Raw genomic sequence first — 16929 nt, 5'->3', positions numbered from 1 at the left:
CCCTCTGGCTGTGGCTAGGAGAACAGATTGGAGGGGAGCCAGAGGGAATGTGGGGAGCCCTGTCAGGTGGCTCTGCGGGGCCCCAGGCCCTCCAGGCGCAATGGCATGGGTGTGCAGCTGGGCGGCCTGTGGGTTGCGGAGTTCAGCCTGTCGTGTGTGGGCCCTGGCTGGGTAGGGAAATCCTTCCTTCCCTCAGTTCTCCTGACTCTGCAGGCGCTCCTTGCGTGGATTTGGCCGGGGTAAGATTTCAAAGGACAGAGCTGAGGTATACAGCCCCCCCCCCCCCCCCACTCCCTGCCCCCTGCCCCCAGAGGCCTGTCTCAGCTACGGTCAGAGCTGCATGTTTATTTTTTTGGAGATCTGGCGGGAAGGGATTTGGAGTGTGGCCTGAGCCTCCTCACTGCCATGGCGGGTTTGGGGCCCTGTAAGATGTTCTGGTCCCATAGGGAAGTAGCACTAGGAGTGGTGGAGCTTTAGGGCAAGAAACGCTGTGAGGCATGTGGGACCCCCAGAACACCCCGGGAGGGACCCAGGCTGTTTATTCCTGCAGCTCTAGGAAATCCCAGGGGTTCTTTCAGTTTATCACCAAACACGCAGGTGCTGGGGATCAGAGTTTTGTTTCCTGAGAGGATTCACGAAATCCTTGTGTGTTTTTGTTTTTACCTTGGTAACTTTGCTTCAGAGGATTTTCTTCAAAATCGTTCACCACTGAGGTTTTTCTTTTAGGTTAGGACCACACAGGAGCTGATGGAAATCAGGGCCACTTGCCTCCAGAGTGTATTTCCTCCTGGGGGAGAAGGGCAGATGCACACTCGTCACTTTTGGAAGAGAGAGAATGGCCTTAGGGCCTCTTCCCTGGACTTTTGCATCCTGGGGCCTGCAGAGCCTGGCTAGCTGCTGGCTCCTCCCTGCTCGTTGGGGTGCTGCTCGTCTGGCCCCAGCCTGAGCTGAGTCTGGGGCACCACCCTCCCGGGGGAGCCATGGTCCTTGAGGGGCACGACAGCGATAGCGGTGATAGCAAAATACTCACAGCAGGTAATACCGACGCAGAGAGCACCTGTGTGTGCCAGGCACTGCTCTCAGTGTTTTAGAAATATTGTCATGTACGCCTCACCACACCTCTAGGAGGTGAGTGCTATCCTTAGTCTCATACAAATGGGGAAACTGAGGCCCAGGGAATTTAAGCCGTGTGTCCAAGGTTATACAGCTAGTGATGGTGGAACAGACAGTTTGGCTCCAAAGGCCGAGCTCTTAGCCACTGGCTCAGTTGGCCAGGGACCCCCTAATACGGCTGCTTAGGCAGAGCACAGGGTCTTATTACAGGGCCCCCGTGTTTCCTATCCAAAGCCTCCAAGTTTCTCATGAGCACTTGGGGTGAGGGGTGTGCTTGGCAGAGTCTGTTGGCAGGAGGTGTCATGATGTGGGGGAAAGAGCACAGAATCACACTGGCCTGGGTTTGATCCCCACCCCTAATTAGCTGCGTGGCACCGGGCAATTGCTTCACCAGTCTGTGCCTCAGTTTCCTCATCAGCGAGGGGGACAGAACACGACTCATCTCACTGCGAGGGTGAGGGTGAGTGAGATGAAGCGTGTTAGGAGTTAGGCTCAGAGCCTGCACTCAGTGGCTGCCCGGCAGGGAGGAGTGGTGGATGTGGGCTCCGGGGTGAGAACCTCAGGGAGCCTGGGTAGCTCTGGATCCGGGTTCTTTCTGGAAACCAGGCTGGAAGCCGCCCTGGAGGCTCCCCACCCCCCTGCCTGGCTGCTGTGGCTGTAAAGGTCGGAAGGTCACAGCAGCCTCTCCCAGCTTCTCTTTCCCAGGTGGCTTGCTGGGGAGGGCGTCTCCATGGCGACACCGAAGGACCACCTGTTGGAGGAGTCAGGCGCTGGAGAAAAATGACCTCCTTGCCTCATTCCAGCAGCCTCGGCCGAAGGTTTGAGGGGAAGTGGTTGGCCCACGTTGGAAACTTAATCCTGGCTGCCCTGAGCTATCCCGTGGAGGTCATTCTCTCGGCCTAAATGGCCTAAGTGGTGATAATGCCTCGTTAAGCAGCAGCCCTCAGACCTGGGTGCCGGATGAGAGCTGCCTCTGCCTCCCAGGCTGCCTGTAGAGGGCTCTCCCCTGAGAGGAGGCACTTAGCTCCCGGGTAAGAGAGCTGGAGAGGGAGGCAGGGGGCTGGGGTGGGGGCTGGGGTGGGGTGGGGGGCTTGAGTGTCCATGGGCATTCTTGTCCGGAAGCCACCAGCAGGGCCTCCTGAGAGAGAGGCTGTATTTGCCTCGTTGTCTGCACTGTTGTTTCTTCCGCCTGCCTGTCTCAGGTCTTTTCTTGCGTGGGGGTGGAGTGGGGAGCAGGAAGTGAGGAGGAGGGGGTGGAGTTGCCTGGTGGTGGGCTAAGGAATGGGTCCGGGGGTCTGCGCAGGGGCTGGTGCAAAAGGGTAAGAAGAGAGGCATGTGAGCACGATACGTCACCAGAAGTCCCTGTGAGTGCTCCGTGCCCACCCCCCGGCCCACCGCAGGGGTTCCTGACTTCCCTGTTGGGCCTTGTTCAGACAAGCCCTAACATTTTCCTTTGCCTCATCTTTGCTGTCTGTGAAATGAACAATTGTTGAAATCAATTGCCTTATAAATAAACCATGGTTGCCACGAGAAAGAATGAGCCAGTTATTGTAACATTCATCAGCTTTTTCGTGACTTTTGACTGAATGATTTTGTCTCTAGGAATGTATTCCTCCCAAATGCCCACCAAACTTTATGCGGTGTTTATCATTGAACCGGGGGTCGGGGGATGCCCCAGTAACTTGATGCATCCAGATGCAGGGATAAGTGCTGGCCCGTCAGAAATCATCAGTGGGGGAATGAACAGGGTGTAACATGGCAGAAGGAGTGCGTACCACTTCTGTCTCACCCATCCCCTTGTAAAATGCTTTGCCAACAGTAAATCTTCAATAAATATTTGTTGAATTATTTCAACTATATAAAAATTGTATCCGAAGAAAACAGGCTTGGGAGAAACTTCTAGAATGTTAACAGAGGTTAATTCTGGGTGATGGATTTATGTGTGATTTTAATTTTTTTCTTTATTCTTCAGAAAACGGAAAAAATAACAATGTGCATGTATTACTCTTATGATTTAAAAACTTTTTTAATGTTTTGTTTTTGAGAGAGAGAAAGAGGGAGCATGGGTGGGAAAGGGACAGAGAGAGAGAGGGAGACACAGAATCTGAAGCAGGTTCCAGGCTCTGTTATGTAAGCACAGAGCCGGATGCAGGACTTGAACCACAAAGCTGTGAGATTGTGACCCGAGCCGAAGTCAGACCCTTAACCAACCAAGGCACCCATGCACCCCTGTTATTATTATTTTTTAAGTTTATTTTTATTTATTTTGAGAGAGAGAGAGAGAGCAAGCAGGGGAGGGACAGAGAGGGAGACAGAATCCCAAGCAGGCTCTGCACTGTTAGTGCACAGCTCAACATGGGGCTGGAGCTCATGAACGGTGAGATCATGACCTGAGCTGAAATCAAGAGTCGGGGAGGGCTAAACCAACTGAGCCACCCAGGCGCCTCTGTGTTACTCTTATTTTTAAGTGCAATAACTTGAGTATTATGTTGGCTTATAAAAATATAGATGTACTTTAAAAATCCAAACAGTGCAGAAAAGTATAAAAAAGAGACTAAAGTCACCTCAGTTCCCACCACTGAGCAGTTATAGGTATTAATATGTGGCATTACTATAAGCCCCAGTGAGCTCGCTCTGCCCACATACTGGGATGACTTGTGTGTGGTTTTACATGAGCAGCTCGCAGAATACAAGCTGTCTTGTAACCCTCTTACCCGTTCTGTATCCTGGACATCTTTCCCTGTCAGTACAAACTGATCTGTACCCTTTTAAATGGCTACATAGTACTTGGTTTCACAGATGTGCTGGAAAGTCAACTAAATGTTGCTTTGTGGGGGGTCCTGGGTGGCTCAGTGGGTTAAGCCTGGGTCTTCGACTCAGGTCATGATCGCAGGTGCGTGGCTTCTACCCCGCTTTGGGCTCTGTTCTGATGGCCTGGAAACTGCTTTGGATTCTGTGTCTCCCTCTCTCTCTGCCCCTCCCCTGCTCACTCTCTCTCTCTCTCTCTCTCTCTTTCTCTCTGTCTCTCTCTCTCAAAAATAAATAGACGTTAAAAAAAAAATTTTAAGGGGTGACTGGGTGGCTCGGTTAAGCGTCCGACTTTGGCTCAGGTCACAATCTTATAGTTCGTGAGTTCAAGCCCCGTGTCAGGCTCTGTGCTGACAGCTCAGAGCCTGGATCCTGCTTCGGATTCTGTGTCTCCTTCCCTCTCTGCCCCTGCCCCCTCGTGCTCTTTCTGTCTCTCAAAAATAAATAAATATAAATTTTTTAAAATTTAAACATTGCTTTGTTGATGTCCATTTTTTAACATTTTTGCTCTTGTAATCAGTACTGATATATCTTTATAATAAAAAAATTAAAACGGTTAAAAATTCCTTGTGGTTTAGGGTTTGGGGATGAAGGTTTCAGCAGGATGGACCAAAGGAAACCAGCCACACTTGCGTAGGGAACCAATTTTCAGGGCTTGTTGACGAGGTTCTCGATGCTTGAGGTGCAATTGTGCACAGGAGGAGCAGTTTGGGGTGCACAGGTGAAGCTCCGAGGCGTCAGGGAAGGATATTTGGTTCAATAAAAACCCTCACGTGGAAAAGAGCCCATCTCACGTAGAGAGGGCCCCCGTAGAGAGGGCCCCCTTGCAGCGTCTAGGCCAGGAAGTGGCTCTGTCTGGGCCTCTCATCAGGGGCCCCGTTACCTTGGAGAGGCCTCAAGCCCCTCTGAGAGATCCTGATAGAAGAGAGAAGAGCAGGGAATGAGTCTTTCCAGTTGCTCCTCAGGATCAGGAGCCAGGCTCAGGGGAAGGGTGGAGAGAGTGATGGGTTGAATGAGTTATCAGCTCGTCACGGGCCTGGCCCGGTGGAAGAAGCCTGGGCCCTAGGATCAGACGGCCGTGTCCAGATCTCTGCTCTGTCATTTACCAGCTGGTGCCCTCCGGGAGACACCTGACCTCTCTGAGCGGCAATTCAGTTTGCTCGTCTGTAAGACAGGCACCGTAACTACTTTCTAGCCCTGCGGGAGGATGTACACAGAGCCCAGTTTCTGGAGTGTGTGGAAACTAATAACATATGTTGTTCTTAGCAGATGCAACTCTAGAACATCATCTAGGCCAAACACGCTTCCTAAATGCTTAGAGGAGAGGGAACTTGCCGATTTTCAAAGTAGCTTGGATTTGGGCTGACGGGTGTTGGTAGGCAAGGAGGCTGGGCTGCAGGGGAATATGGTGTGTGAGTGTGTGTGCATGTGCGTTGGGATGGGGCTAGTTAGCTTGTTGCCAAGCACGTGAGTGACTCTGTCGCGGTGAGAAAGAGGAGGTGGTGGCGTGGATGTGGCCACAGAGCTGCCACAGGGAGATAGATGTGGAGGTGGTTGAGGCTAGGCCTGGTTGAGATTCTGCCGTGTGTGGCTCAGTGGAAGAACGTTCTGGGGAGTGCGGTAGCTGCCTCCTGGAAGGACCTGCTTTTCTGAGGCTGTGCTAGCTCTCTGTGAAGAGAAGTGGCCTGGCAGAGGCTCGGCAGGGGCCAGATGGCCTCTAAGGTGGGGTTCATGGCCAAGGTGCCCGGGTCATGGTTGGGGAGGGCTGAAGAAGAACACAGTAGCCTTGGAAGGGAAGGAAGGGCCAGAGGCCGGGGTGGTGTGGGGAGAGGAGCCACTGCAGTTCAGGCCTGGCCCTGCTCCAGACAGTGGGCCCCCTGTCCTCCTCGGCCCTGCCCTCCTTCTCCTCGATGCAAGACGGACCTTGTGGCAGGCTCCTGCCTGTGGGCCTTCCAGGCTCCCTGTCTTCCTCTGCTTGCTTTTTCAGGCCCTCTGTGATCTGGACTCCCATCCCCCAACCCCGTTTCCCACAGCTCCCCACTCCCAGCCTGTCTCCTCCCTCATTCCCCAGGCAAAGGGCCGTTCCCCTTTCCCAGAATGTCCACTCTGTCCCTCTCACTGTGCACACCTGCCTTGCCTTTTAGGTCTCATCTTGGGCCCCGTGTACCCAATCTCCTTAAAATGCATGGTCCACCCTGCTGTCTCCTCACAACAGCCTGTAGGAGCCAGTGCCATCAGATAATGGCATGGGTGTCTGAAAAGGGGGCCCTTTTCAAGTACAGGCCATGCTCTTCACTTGTTTATGCCCCATGCTAACCTGATGAGCTAGTTACAGTTATTATCCCCGCTTCATAGATAAGGAAACTGAGGCTCAGTGAGGATTCCACCTGAATAGCCTCCAACTGTCTAGTTTCCAAGTTCTTCCCTGCGTGAATGTCTTGTCTCTCCAATGAGCCTGAGGTCTTTCTGGGCAAAAGCCATGACTTTGGCTTCCACGGTTCTTCCAGCAGCAAGCCTGTGCCCTGTGCATTTCTCTGGCCTCACATCAGCTGCAAAGATGGGCCTTAGCTTGTTGGGCCTTGGCATAGACTTGGGGGTCCCGGGGCTTGGCTGGGAAGCACCCAGCCCCATTGATGAGAGGACAAGCTGGAGGCAGGTGGAGAGGGAGCGTGGAGCTGAGCCCTGGCCTGGGGGCCACCCTGGGCATCTCACCCATGTCATTCTCTCCTTGCCTCCACCAGGGAACTCAACGGCAACAACATCACTCGGATCCATAAAAATGACTTTGTGGGACTCAAGCAGCTGCGGGTGCTGTGAGTAACCTCCCTTCTGCCCCTACCCTTGGCAGTGACCCTGTAGCTCCTGAGCAGAGTCCTGGCTGTGGGCTGTAGTGTTGTGGGCCAGAGACCCTGGATGCCCTGAGGGGGGTGGAGTGGAAGTGCCAGTGAGTCCTTCCCCTGGGCAGCCACTGTCTTGCACACAGCTGAGCACTTGGGCTCAGCATAGGCACCAGTGGTCGCCGCCTGGCAGGGTCTGGGCCGGACAGATGGGGCGTCTTGTCTGTTGGTTGTATCCTGGAATGAGGGAAGACCGGGTAACCATGAGGAACCTTTAGGTCTCTGACTTAGCCTGCTGGGGCTGCCATAACAAAACACCCACAGACAGGGTAGCTTAAACAACAGAAATTTACTTTCTCACAGTTCTGGAGGAAGTCTATGATCAAGGTGCCGTCCATCAAGGTTGTTTGCAGTGAGGCTTGTCTTCTTGGCCACCTTCTTGCTTGTCCTCATATGGCCTTTCCTCTGTGTGTGCACAGAGAGAGATCTTTGGTGTCTTTTTCTCTTCTTATAAGGAGACCAGTCCTACCAGATTAGGGCCCTACCCTTATGACCTCATTTAACCTTAATAACCTCCCTAAAGGCTCCATCTCCAAATCACGTTGGGGGTTAGGGCTTCAGTGTATGAATTTTGGGGGATGCACTTCAGCCTATAACATTCTCCATAGTTCTTTTGACTCTGTGCCTCAGAAAGACTCTCCGGCAAGGCTACCCCTGACTTGAGACGGTAGATGAGTGGGGGCAGTTGAGGATAGAGGTGACCCCCTTGGGTGCCTGACAGTGGCAGATATTGGAGGTGATGGGTGTGGCTCTATTGGCATTGACCACTAGCCAGCAAAGGAGCTGTCCACAGCATTTCCCTTGTTGGGCTGGGCAGGGGTGAGGAGTGAGGACTGAGGAGTGAGGAGGGGAAAGGGTGGATCCCTTCATCGCTTCCTGCTCTACTCCTCTCAGACACATGCATGCATTCTGACACATTCAACATCAGACCATCATAGGGTTCTCACCCCCTACTGTCAGGGTAGTGCAAGGGTCCTGGGACCTCAGTTCTTTCAGAACTACTTTGCAGTTCTGAGGGTCTTGGGCGGATCTGGGGACCTTGTGGTCTCCATCTTCCCTGGGGTCATGGCTGTCAGTTGCTGGGCAGGGGTCTCTGCTGCTCCAGAACCCGCTGATCTTTGACCCCTCCCCAGGCTCCAGGAATCTCTTCTGAGTACAGGAAAACCCTCCTTCCCTCCTGTCACCCCCCACCCACCCAGGCCTCCAGCACGAGCTCCTCAACAGCTCGGGCTTTTGGAAACAAGGTGGAAGAAGAGAAGTGTGTGGTGGCAGCTTCTGCCCCTGTCCTATCCCCAAACCTCCTCTGAGGTCCATGTGGGACCTCGAGCCACCCGCTTGAGAGTGGACAGGAGAAAACCACAGGGAGAAAAATCTACTCGATGGTCTCCAAAATTCCCACGCAACAAGCAAACTGCCTGCCAGCCGGATGTTCTGGGCTGTAGGGCGCGTTGGTGGTGAGGAGGTGCAGTCTCGTGGAGCCAGGTGGTCGAGTGGGCAGCAGATGGGGCCAGGCAGTGTAGGAGTGCGGGCAGAGGGGTGCTGGCTGCCAACTGCAGCATGTTTGCTGCACGTGTGGGCTTTGCCCAGTTGGCACAGGCTCCCCGCCCCCTGCTACCAGCCCATCCCCCTGCTCTGCCGCTTGGACGTGTGCCCTCTGGGCTGAAGGAGGGCACGTGCGCCAGCAGCCTGGCATTGACCCCTGCTGCCTGGGTCCCAGCTTCCCAAGACGAGGCTGTCTTTGGAGCCGTGGCCCGGTGCTCTGGGATCCTGTGACCACGGTGGCCGCTTCAGAGGGATCGGCATGGGCTCGGGGGCTGGAAGTGAATCTTGCTGTCGGGGCTGAGCGTGCCCACCAGCCCTGTCGGGAATTTGCAAGCTTGTGAGGCAGTTTTGTCCGCTCGGGCCGGGACGCGGGTCTGCGTGTATCTCCGGCCCTGCTCCTGTTTCACTCCCTTGTGCCATCTGCTGCTGAGAGTTCCTGTCCAACACCCTGCAGCTGTCCTGTCTCTTTGCCTCCCCAGGCAGCTGATGGAGAACCAGATTGGAGTGGTAGAGCGGGGGGCTTTCGACGACATGAAGGAGCTGGAGCGGCTGTAAGTATCCACGGGCACAGGCTTGGGGCGGTGGGGTGGCGCCGGGGGCACATGATGGCTGAGTCTGGCAGCGAGGGCCGTGTGCGGGGAGAGGACTGCACGCCCCGCCCGCCTCCCACCTGCTGATGGGAGCCAGGGGGAGCCGCAGCCGTGGAAGCCGTCACGGCATTGTTGTCGTGAGATGACAGCAAGGACAAAGCTGGAGGGTGTCCGCACCCCGTGCTCTAAAAGCAACTGTCTTTGTCGGTTTTCCCTGAAAATGCATTATGGCAAAAAATCCATGCAGTACTGAGGAAGTGAGATGGCTTCATATCATCTCACACCCACTGATTCGTGTAGCCATAAGGAAGAAATGGTGTGCCAAGGGGACCGTCAGGGAAGGTACAGTGGCCGGCCACCTAATGATTTGTGTCTTGGGTGTTCAGGGCCACAGCACAGAAACCGGAAGGTGGAAATGTTTCTGATTTACATGGTTTGCTCCATACAGGGCTTTTGCATTTGAAAATGGGTCTTGATCAATTTTTGCATTTCAGGTTGGCAGTAATGAAAAGAAAAGGGAATGTGGTACGAGTGAGGTGGGGGATGGACACTCAAGTTCACGGTGGTCACTGGTCTCATTTTTTTGCTTTGGTTTGGCTCTCAAGAGGTGCGCAGAGTCCTGAAGTTCATGCCCTTCGAGCCAGAAAGTCCCATTTCATTTTAAGGAAATAATCAGAGATGTGGCTAAAAATTTGTTTATCGGGGGATATTCATGGCACATCATTTAAATACAACAAATACAACAAAAAAATGGAAAACCGTTCTGGTGGAGACATAAGATATCAGATCACATTTGTCAAGAACAGTTGAGACCATTGGAATGTGCTCACAATGTAATATTAAATGAAAAAGGCAGGAAGTGACATTTATGTAAATTAAATCAGCTTGTATGTACATAGAATACAGGAGGAGGAAAATCATTGGGAATATTAACTCTCATTACACTGAGTGGTGGGATAATTTTATTCTTTGTGCTCATCTTTTTGATGAATTTTCTTACAATGAGTTTATAATTATAATTATAGCTACTGTTGATTGCCTTACTCTGTGCCAGGCGCCAAGCTGAGCTCTTTGCCCTACTGTATCTCATTTAATCCTTAAAACAACACAGTGGTCAGTGGCGTTTTACGGATGAGAAACAGAGGTGCAGTGCAGTTAAGGCACTTGTGTTATTAAGTGATTATTAAGAGATTAAGGGCAGAAGAAGGGATTAGAACCCGGATCATTTTCCCTCCAAAGCCTGAGATCTTAATGACTATGACCTCATACCTCACTCTTCTCTTTTACTTCAAAGAAAGGGAGGTATTAAATAAAGGGAGAAGAATATGGCTGTCTTCTTGCCTTCCTGCTGCCTGGAAGACATTCAAGGCGATCTTTCTTTTGTGTTCTTCATCCAGGCCTAAACCTGAGCAATAAGGAGGCTGCAGCTAGGACAGATGATTAGTCCTGTGTTTGTTTTCTTGAAAAGGCTCAGAACAAAATATGTCCTTGTGACTTGGCTGGGAGGGCCTGGTTGGGACCTGCAGGAGGAGAAAAGGTGGGCGGGGGTCTACCCACATTGGGGGTGGCCCAGGTCATGCCTGCTGCTGCCACCAGGATGGGGCAGGGACCTGCAGGTTCCTCGCTGTGCTGGGTCCCTCATTTGGCGTCCTTTGATTTTCTACTTTAAACTGGCTATTGAATTTTTTTTCCCTCTTAAATGTTTTCAGAAATTGAAGCCAGAAAGATGAGAAAGTCCTGGGGGAAAACAAAACAAAAAAAAAAAACAATGATTACCAGACAGTGTAAACACAGGATTAATTTACTGGACAAGGTGAAGGAACTTGAGGTGATCTGATGTCTACTCCTGTTGCTTTAAGGATTATATTGGTGGTCCCCCCCCCCTTTTTTTCCAAGGCAGTGATGTGTTTCCCTAGGAGCCCTCCCTTTTGAGTAAACCTCTTCCAGCTGGTCTAATTGTCTGCACCGTGCTAGAAAATGATGCCTTTCTCACATATCAGACGAAGAGCGACCTCCGAGGAGGTTACCACAGACCAGTTACTATTGGCCACAGAGAACTACATTTCTTCCCCCCTCCCAGTGAAAGAAAGCTCTTGCCGAGTTGGTTTCTCATCGTCCAGCACTGTTGAAGGGGATGGTCGTGTGAGGCCCAAACTGCGCTGTAGTCTGGAGGGCGGGGGCTGCCTCGTACTCTTGTGCTTCTCCAACCTTGACGTGCACGCAGATCACTGGGGGATCTTGTTAACATGCAGACTCTGACTCAACAGGGCTGGGGTACGCAGTGCTTACCAACTCCCAGGTGAAGCCCCTGCAGATGGTCTGTGTGAGCACCAAGGTTCTACATTTATAGGTGCCACAGCCCCAGTGGACTGGCCTCTGGTGCTCTGGTATAGAGAACTAGGTGCTGAAGGTGGCAAGAAGCTTCTGGTTAGGCATCGCTGCCTTCCTGGGACGAGTCCGGGTCCTTTCTGTATTGGGTCTTCTCCGCCAGGCCACCTTCCAGGACCAGACTTCCCACTCCTGCCTGTGTTTACAAAACGGGGAGTCGTCTGTCCACCCGTGGAGCAATTAGAAATGATGGGCATACTAGTCAGTCATTAAAAATAAAGGGGTCGTTCTCTATCGTTTGGCATGAAAAGACATCCACAAATTGTTGAGTGAGGAAAATGCAGGTGGCTGAATACTTTTTCTTCTATTGCTTGAAGTTTTTAAAGAATTAAGCATGCGATTTCATACATAATTTAGAAAATCGAGAAAGCTGTTTTGATTTTGAAAAAAGACCTAAAGCAAACACTAAAAAAAAAGTTAAGTTGCCACGGAGTCAAATGTGGATGAAACAACAAAAAATCAGGACCTTGTGGCTAGTCCTACCCCATAAGGGTATATCTCACATTTCAAGTGTAGTCAGGTATTCAGCTCGAAAACCAAGATGATATTTGAATCAGTGCCTTCTAAATTACAAAGGGTCATGCAAATGTAACGATGATGATGATGAGCAAGGGAGGAAGTCATGGAAGGTGTCGACGCCCACTGTACTTCGGGTCCTTGGTGGGGAGCTTTCACAGGCGCTCTGTGCTTCTCCTCCCCAAGTGTTGGATGGTGAATTCCCACTTTATAGATGAAGAAACTGAGGCCCGGAGGAGGTAATTTCCCTGGGGTTACACAGTGACTTTGTTAAAATTTGAACCCTGTGCCCTCTCACTCTGAATCCAGTGCTATCTGAAAAGTCTTTGGATTTCCTGGAACACTTAGGCAACTTCCAACTCTTCCTTTCTTCTCTTTTTCAGACGACTGAACCGGAACCAGCTGCACAGTTTGCCAGAACTGCTGTTCCAGAATAACCAGGCTCTGTCGAGGCTGTGAGTGACACTGTGGCCAAAACTCTGTCTGTGGTCTAGTCCCTCACCCTGTGGGAGGGGCAGTGTCTGGTCAGGGGGACCCAGAATTTCCCATGACGGTGACCTCCTGCTCCTTACCTGTCAGGAGTTGCACGGGGCATCAAAAGCCAGGCCCTTTCTGTAGGAAGGTGCTGCGTGGGGGCATTTCTGTCTGGTGAGCACTTGCAGAATCCACGACTCATTCAGTTCTATGTGCTGCCTCTGACAGTGTGGATGTGAGAATGTTCTGGGAGTGGACATTCTCGTCAGCCGTGATGCCAGGCTTTATAGGGAGCACTGTCTTTGTGCATCTGTCTCAGCCTTTGGTAACCTGCCTTGGGTCGAATATTTATTCATTCAACTAAGCCCTTCTTGGACCTATTTATATTTTCAGATCTGGGTAATGAGGTCTGGAAACTTAGTAACCATGGCATAAAGTCGGACTTTTATCTGCTGTAAATGTATTTCTTCCAAGTTTAAAGGGTAGTGGCTAATTCTGCTGCTCTGTGATGTGCTAAATGTGTCTGTACTTGTTCTAGCATTTGCTTCTTTTTTGGGATCCTGGGTTGGAGAGGACCTTAGAGATCATCTAAGGAATCTCTTCTGCAGCTCCTTAGCCTGTGGTCCTTCAGTCTTTGCTTGGCTACCTCTAATGATGGAGAGTTCACCACCTCCACAGTCAGTTGCATTATTGCACAGATCTGCATATTAGAAACATTTTGTTAACTTTGAGCCCCAAATCTGTGTTCCAACAATTTATGTTTTCCTTCACTTTGCTTTCCGTAAGTATCTACAACAACTGTGTCCTCTTGTTAGATTTTTAAAAATGTTTACTTATTAATTTTTTGAGGGACAGAGAGCGAGAGAGAGAGAGCGTGTGTGAACAAGGGAGAGGCAGAGAGAGAGAATCCCAAGCAGGCTCCGCGCTGTCAGCATAGAGCCCGACTGGGGACTTGAACTCATGAACCAGCGGGATCGTTACTTGAGCTGAAACCAAGAGCCGAACATTCAACCGGCTGAGCCACCCAGGTGCCCCTCTTGTTAGATTTTGGAAGGGCTATAGGGATTTTGAATTTTAGGTTGGGAGGTTTTTGAGTTCTTTCAGTTGTCATTAACAACCTGGTTGGGACCTGCATGGCCAGCAGAGCACCGTGTGAGGAAGCGAGGCTGCTGGTCTCCCCCGAAGAAGTTTATAGGCAGCACCGAGGTGGAGGAAGAGGCAGCAAGTGACTTAGACAAGACTGAGGGGCAGGGGCTGGGTGGGAGACGGCACCCTAGGGCTGCCTGAGTGCTGATGGGTGTGACTGGGCTTCTGGAGTTTGGATTAAGCACAGCCGGTTCTTTCCACGTCTGTCACGATTTCCAGAGCTCTTGATTAGCCTGTGTCATTGAACCTGCCTTCAAGTTTTTGTCTTTAAGCTGTCCAAATGATCTCTATGGTCATTTCCCGTTTCTTCCTCCTTCTGGCCTGGAGGGTCTCCGTAGTGACCCTCAGTGATGACCCCTTCTGCTGGTCTTCACCACCCCTGGGCTTGAGCCGGGCCTTCTTCAGTCCCCCGTCACTTGGTGGGTTGGTGCTTTCATTCCAGGCTGGGCATACACGGTGGGCACTTTACTTAGCTGCTGAAGGTGCATGGTCCTTCCCAGCAGATGCCTCCGCCCTAACATCTCCCTAACCTGTGCTTTAACCTGAGTTCTGTGCTGTTACTGGTCACGGGCAGGTGCTGGCCTTGCCCTGCCCTGGCTCCAGCAGCTCCTGTTTTCTCTGTGCTGTCCTTTCTAGAAGCTGGCTCTCGCAGGTCTTATCACAGCTCCGCCTCTGCAAAAATTCATCCCGAACATCTTTTCCCTTGGTGTCCTCCTGTACTTTTCTTTTTGCTTTCCCCAAGCCCTCTTCACCTTGCAAAAGTCTGCCCTCATGCTCCCAGCATTATCTGTCTGCTCGGCTTCCCTTCCCCTCGGCCATCCTGACCCACTGTCTTCCACTGACCAGCGTTCAGAGTATGTGTGTAGTGCGTGCTTGCCGTTGAGCTCTGGGCACCTGCTTTGACCCTCTCTCACTTATGTTATGAAACATTTTATTTATTTATTTAGAGAGCAAGGCGGGGAGGGGCAGAGAGAGAGAGAAGGAGAGAGAGAGAGAGAGAGAGAGAATCCCAAGCAGGCTCCTCACTGCCAGTGCAGAGCCTGACATGGGGCTTGAACCCACGAACCGTGAGATCATGAACTGAGCTGAAATCAAGAGTTGGACGCTTAACCCACTGAGCCACCCAGTCACCCCAGACCTTTATTCATCTTATAGCTGAAAGTTTGTGTCCTGTGATCTACCTCTTCCTATTTTCCCCCACCCCCAGAAACCACTTTGCCATTTGCCATTTTCTGTTTCTATGAATTTGACTTTTTTTTTTTTTTTTTAGATTCAACATATGAGTGGTACCATGGAATACTTATCTTTCTCTCTCTGGTTTATCTCACTTAGCAAAATCCCTCAAGGTCCATCCGTATTGTTACAAATGGCAGGATTTTATTCTTTTTCATGATCGAATAGTATTCCATTATATATATATCACATCTTTATCCATTCATCTGTTGATGGACACTTAGGTTGTTTCCATCTCTCATTTATTTTAAAATACCCAAGATCTCCTCATATGAATCTAAATTCACAAACTTCCCGCCTTTTGCTTGAGATTACTTCTAACCCTATTCATATTTTGACATCTTTGGCCATAGCCTTCCACCAGCTCTTGAGGCTGAAGGGGATAGGATGGCTCCACAGGGGTCTTTCTCCAACTCTTGGGTCTACCTTTTACCAGGTGCCCTGGTGCCTTTTATTGGTGTCCTGCCTGTCCGTGGGCTCCCCTCCTGACAGTGGTGACACAGTGTGGTCCATGTGGCTGCCTTCTTGGCCTGTGTCTAGAGAGCTTGGATTCCTGGTGGAATGGGAAGGTAGCCTGGAGGAGAAAATCAAGGGTCAGGTGGTCCTGGATTTTTCAAGGTATAACGCCAGATGGTCTAACTTCCTGGGGCCTGCTTTTCTTACCGGTACGCTGTTGGGCTATCAGGAGGCTGAGCTGAGATCGTGCACGTAAAGCATCCAGGCCTGCAGCCGATGTCCGTTGTGCTCTGGACAATGTTGGTGAGTGAATGGCCCTGCAGTGAAGCTGGCGCTCCCGTGTCTCGTCTGAGACCTGTGACCCTGCGAGGTGAACAGAGTGTCATGGTTTTATTGCTGTTGAAAGTCAGGAAAAAGTCAAAGTTGGGGGGGTAAAGTGACCTCCTCAGGGTCAGTACTGAAGCCCCTTTGGACTCCGCACCCAGTGCTCTTCATGTTTTACTGGAGAAAAGCACTTCTATGCCTTAACAAATATTAAATACCTGAGTTTTATATCCAAAGGCTGGCACAAGGAGCTCCATTCAAGGAGTGGAAAAGCCATTGAAGGGGACAGGAGTCTGCCTCACTCATGCTCTTGGCACCCTATAGGGCTGGGAGCTGGAGGCAGTGGCCTCCAGAAACATTGGATGTTCTTACCCCAGTGGCTTGGGGCTGGCTGCCTTGGGGAGGGGCCAGTCAGCAGTGAACAGAAGGACTTCCAGGAGATGGGCCCTCCCGATCGAAGGCTTGGTGGCTCTTTGGGGAATATTTCCAGGCTCTAGAGCTTGAACCTTTCCCAGTGCCTGCTGCTTTTTCTTTTTAGGCAATGGGTCCCTAACTCTTGGGAGGAGATGTTTCTTATCCAGGAGCATAGCCAGACCCGGGTGGAGGGAGACTGCTTTCTCTAGCTCTCCTCTAGAATATTTCTTAAGCTCATCTGTAAGCACAGGTGTGCCAGCCATCAGGACTTTGAGGAGAGCTCCTGTGCATTTTCCCCCTTAGGTCAGCCCAGGACTTGAGTTCATGACTGGGCCCAACTTGGTTTAGTGCAGCATGGTGCCCCTCCAATTCAGGCCATCTCAAAATTACACATTCTGAGGGAAATGGTTAAACAAACCCTTTGGTTGATCTGGTTGTTTGTGGCGTGTGGCCTCACTGAGCTTTTTACCTTTGTTGCTGTTCTAGGGAACAGTGAGGAGCAAGTGCTTAGAGATTTATTTGCTAACATTCTTTGTCCTACCTCCACCCTGTCTATTGACTTGAACATCTGGCATTGCAAAACACCTCTGTTAACTCTCCCAGTCCACTTGGTCTGTCCAAGCAGCACTTGGGCACTCTCGGCTCCAGAAACAGAAACTCCTGCACGCTGGTGACGGTAATGGTGTGGTGGGTACTGTAAGGGGACAACCAGCAGACTTAGTTTCCCCAGGACAGGAAGTGAAGTAGAGCTGGGACCAGAACTGAGATGTGAAGGGTGTTTCTAGTTCTTTCTGAATATCTACTTATTATGGGCTTATGGACAACATCTCAGTTCCACCATGACTTTGGTTAGCCACAGTGCTGACTCCCCTCCTGCTTCTTCTGACTTTGGAGTTAATGCCCAGGTCTCAGGTCCTAAGTCCAGATTTCTGGGGAAAGAATCTGATTGGCTCACCTCATGACCTCATGATTGGTCTAGAGAGCTCAATCATGACCTCATGATTGGTCATGAGATCATCCCCAGGCCA

At 51.2% G+C, this 16929-nt stretch overlaps 1 protein-coding gene across 1 annotated transcript in view; it reads left to right on the top strand.

The window, feature by feature from the left end:
- Positions 1-16929, top strand: part of LOC125933144 (slit homolog 1 protein) — a 169830-nt gene that overhangs the window by 14881 nt on the left and 138020 nt on the right. Inside the window, exons 2-4 of the mRNA XM_049646006.1 lie at positions 6663-6734; positions 8840-8911; positions 12238-12309. Of these exons, the coding sequence (XP_049501963.1) occupies positions 6663-6734; positions 8840-8911; positions 12238-12309 (216 nt within the window). The remainder of the gene's footprint in view (positions 1-6662; positions 6735-8839; positions 8912-12237; positions 12310-16929) is intronic.

Source organism: Panthera uncia, chromosome D2 (genome assembly GCF_023721935.1).
Source record: "Panthera uncia isolate 11264 chromosome D2, Puncia_PCG_1.0, whole genome shotgun sequence".
Lineage (NCBI taxonomy): Eukaryota > Metazoa > Chordata > Mammalia > Carnivora > Felidae > Panthera > Panthera uncia.
The sequence above is the reverse complement of the archived record's forward strand: the minus strand, read 5'-3'. Positions and strand labels throughout refer to the sequence as shown.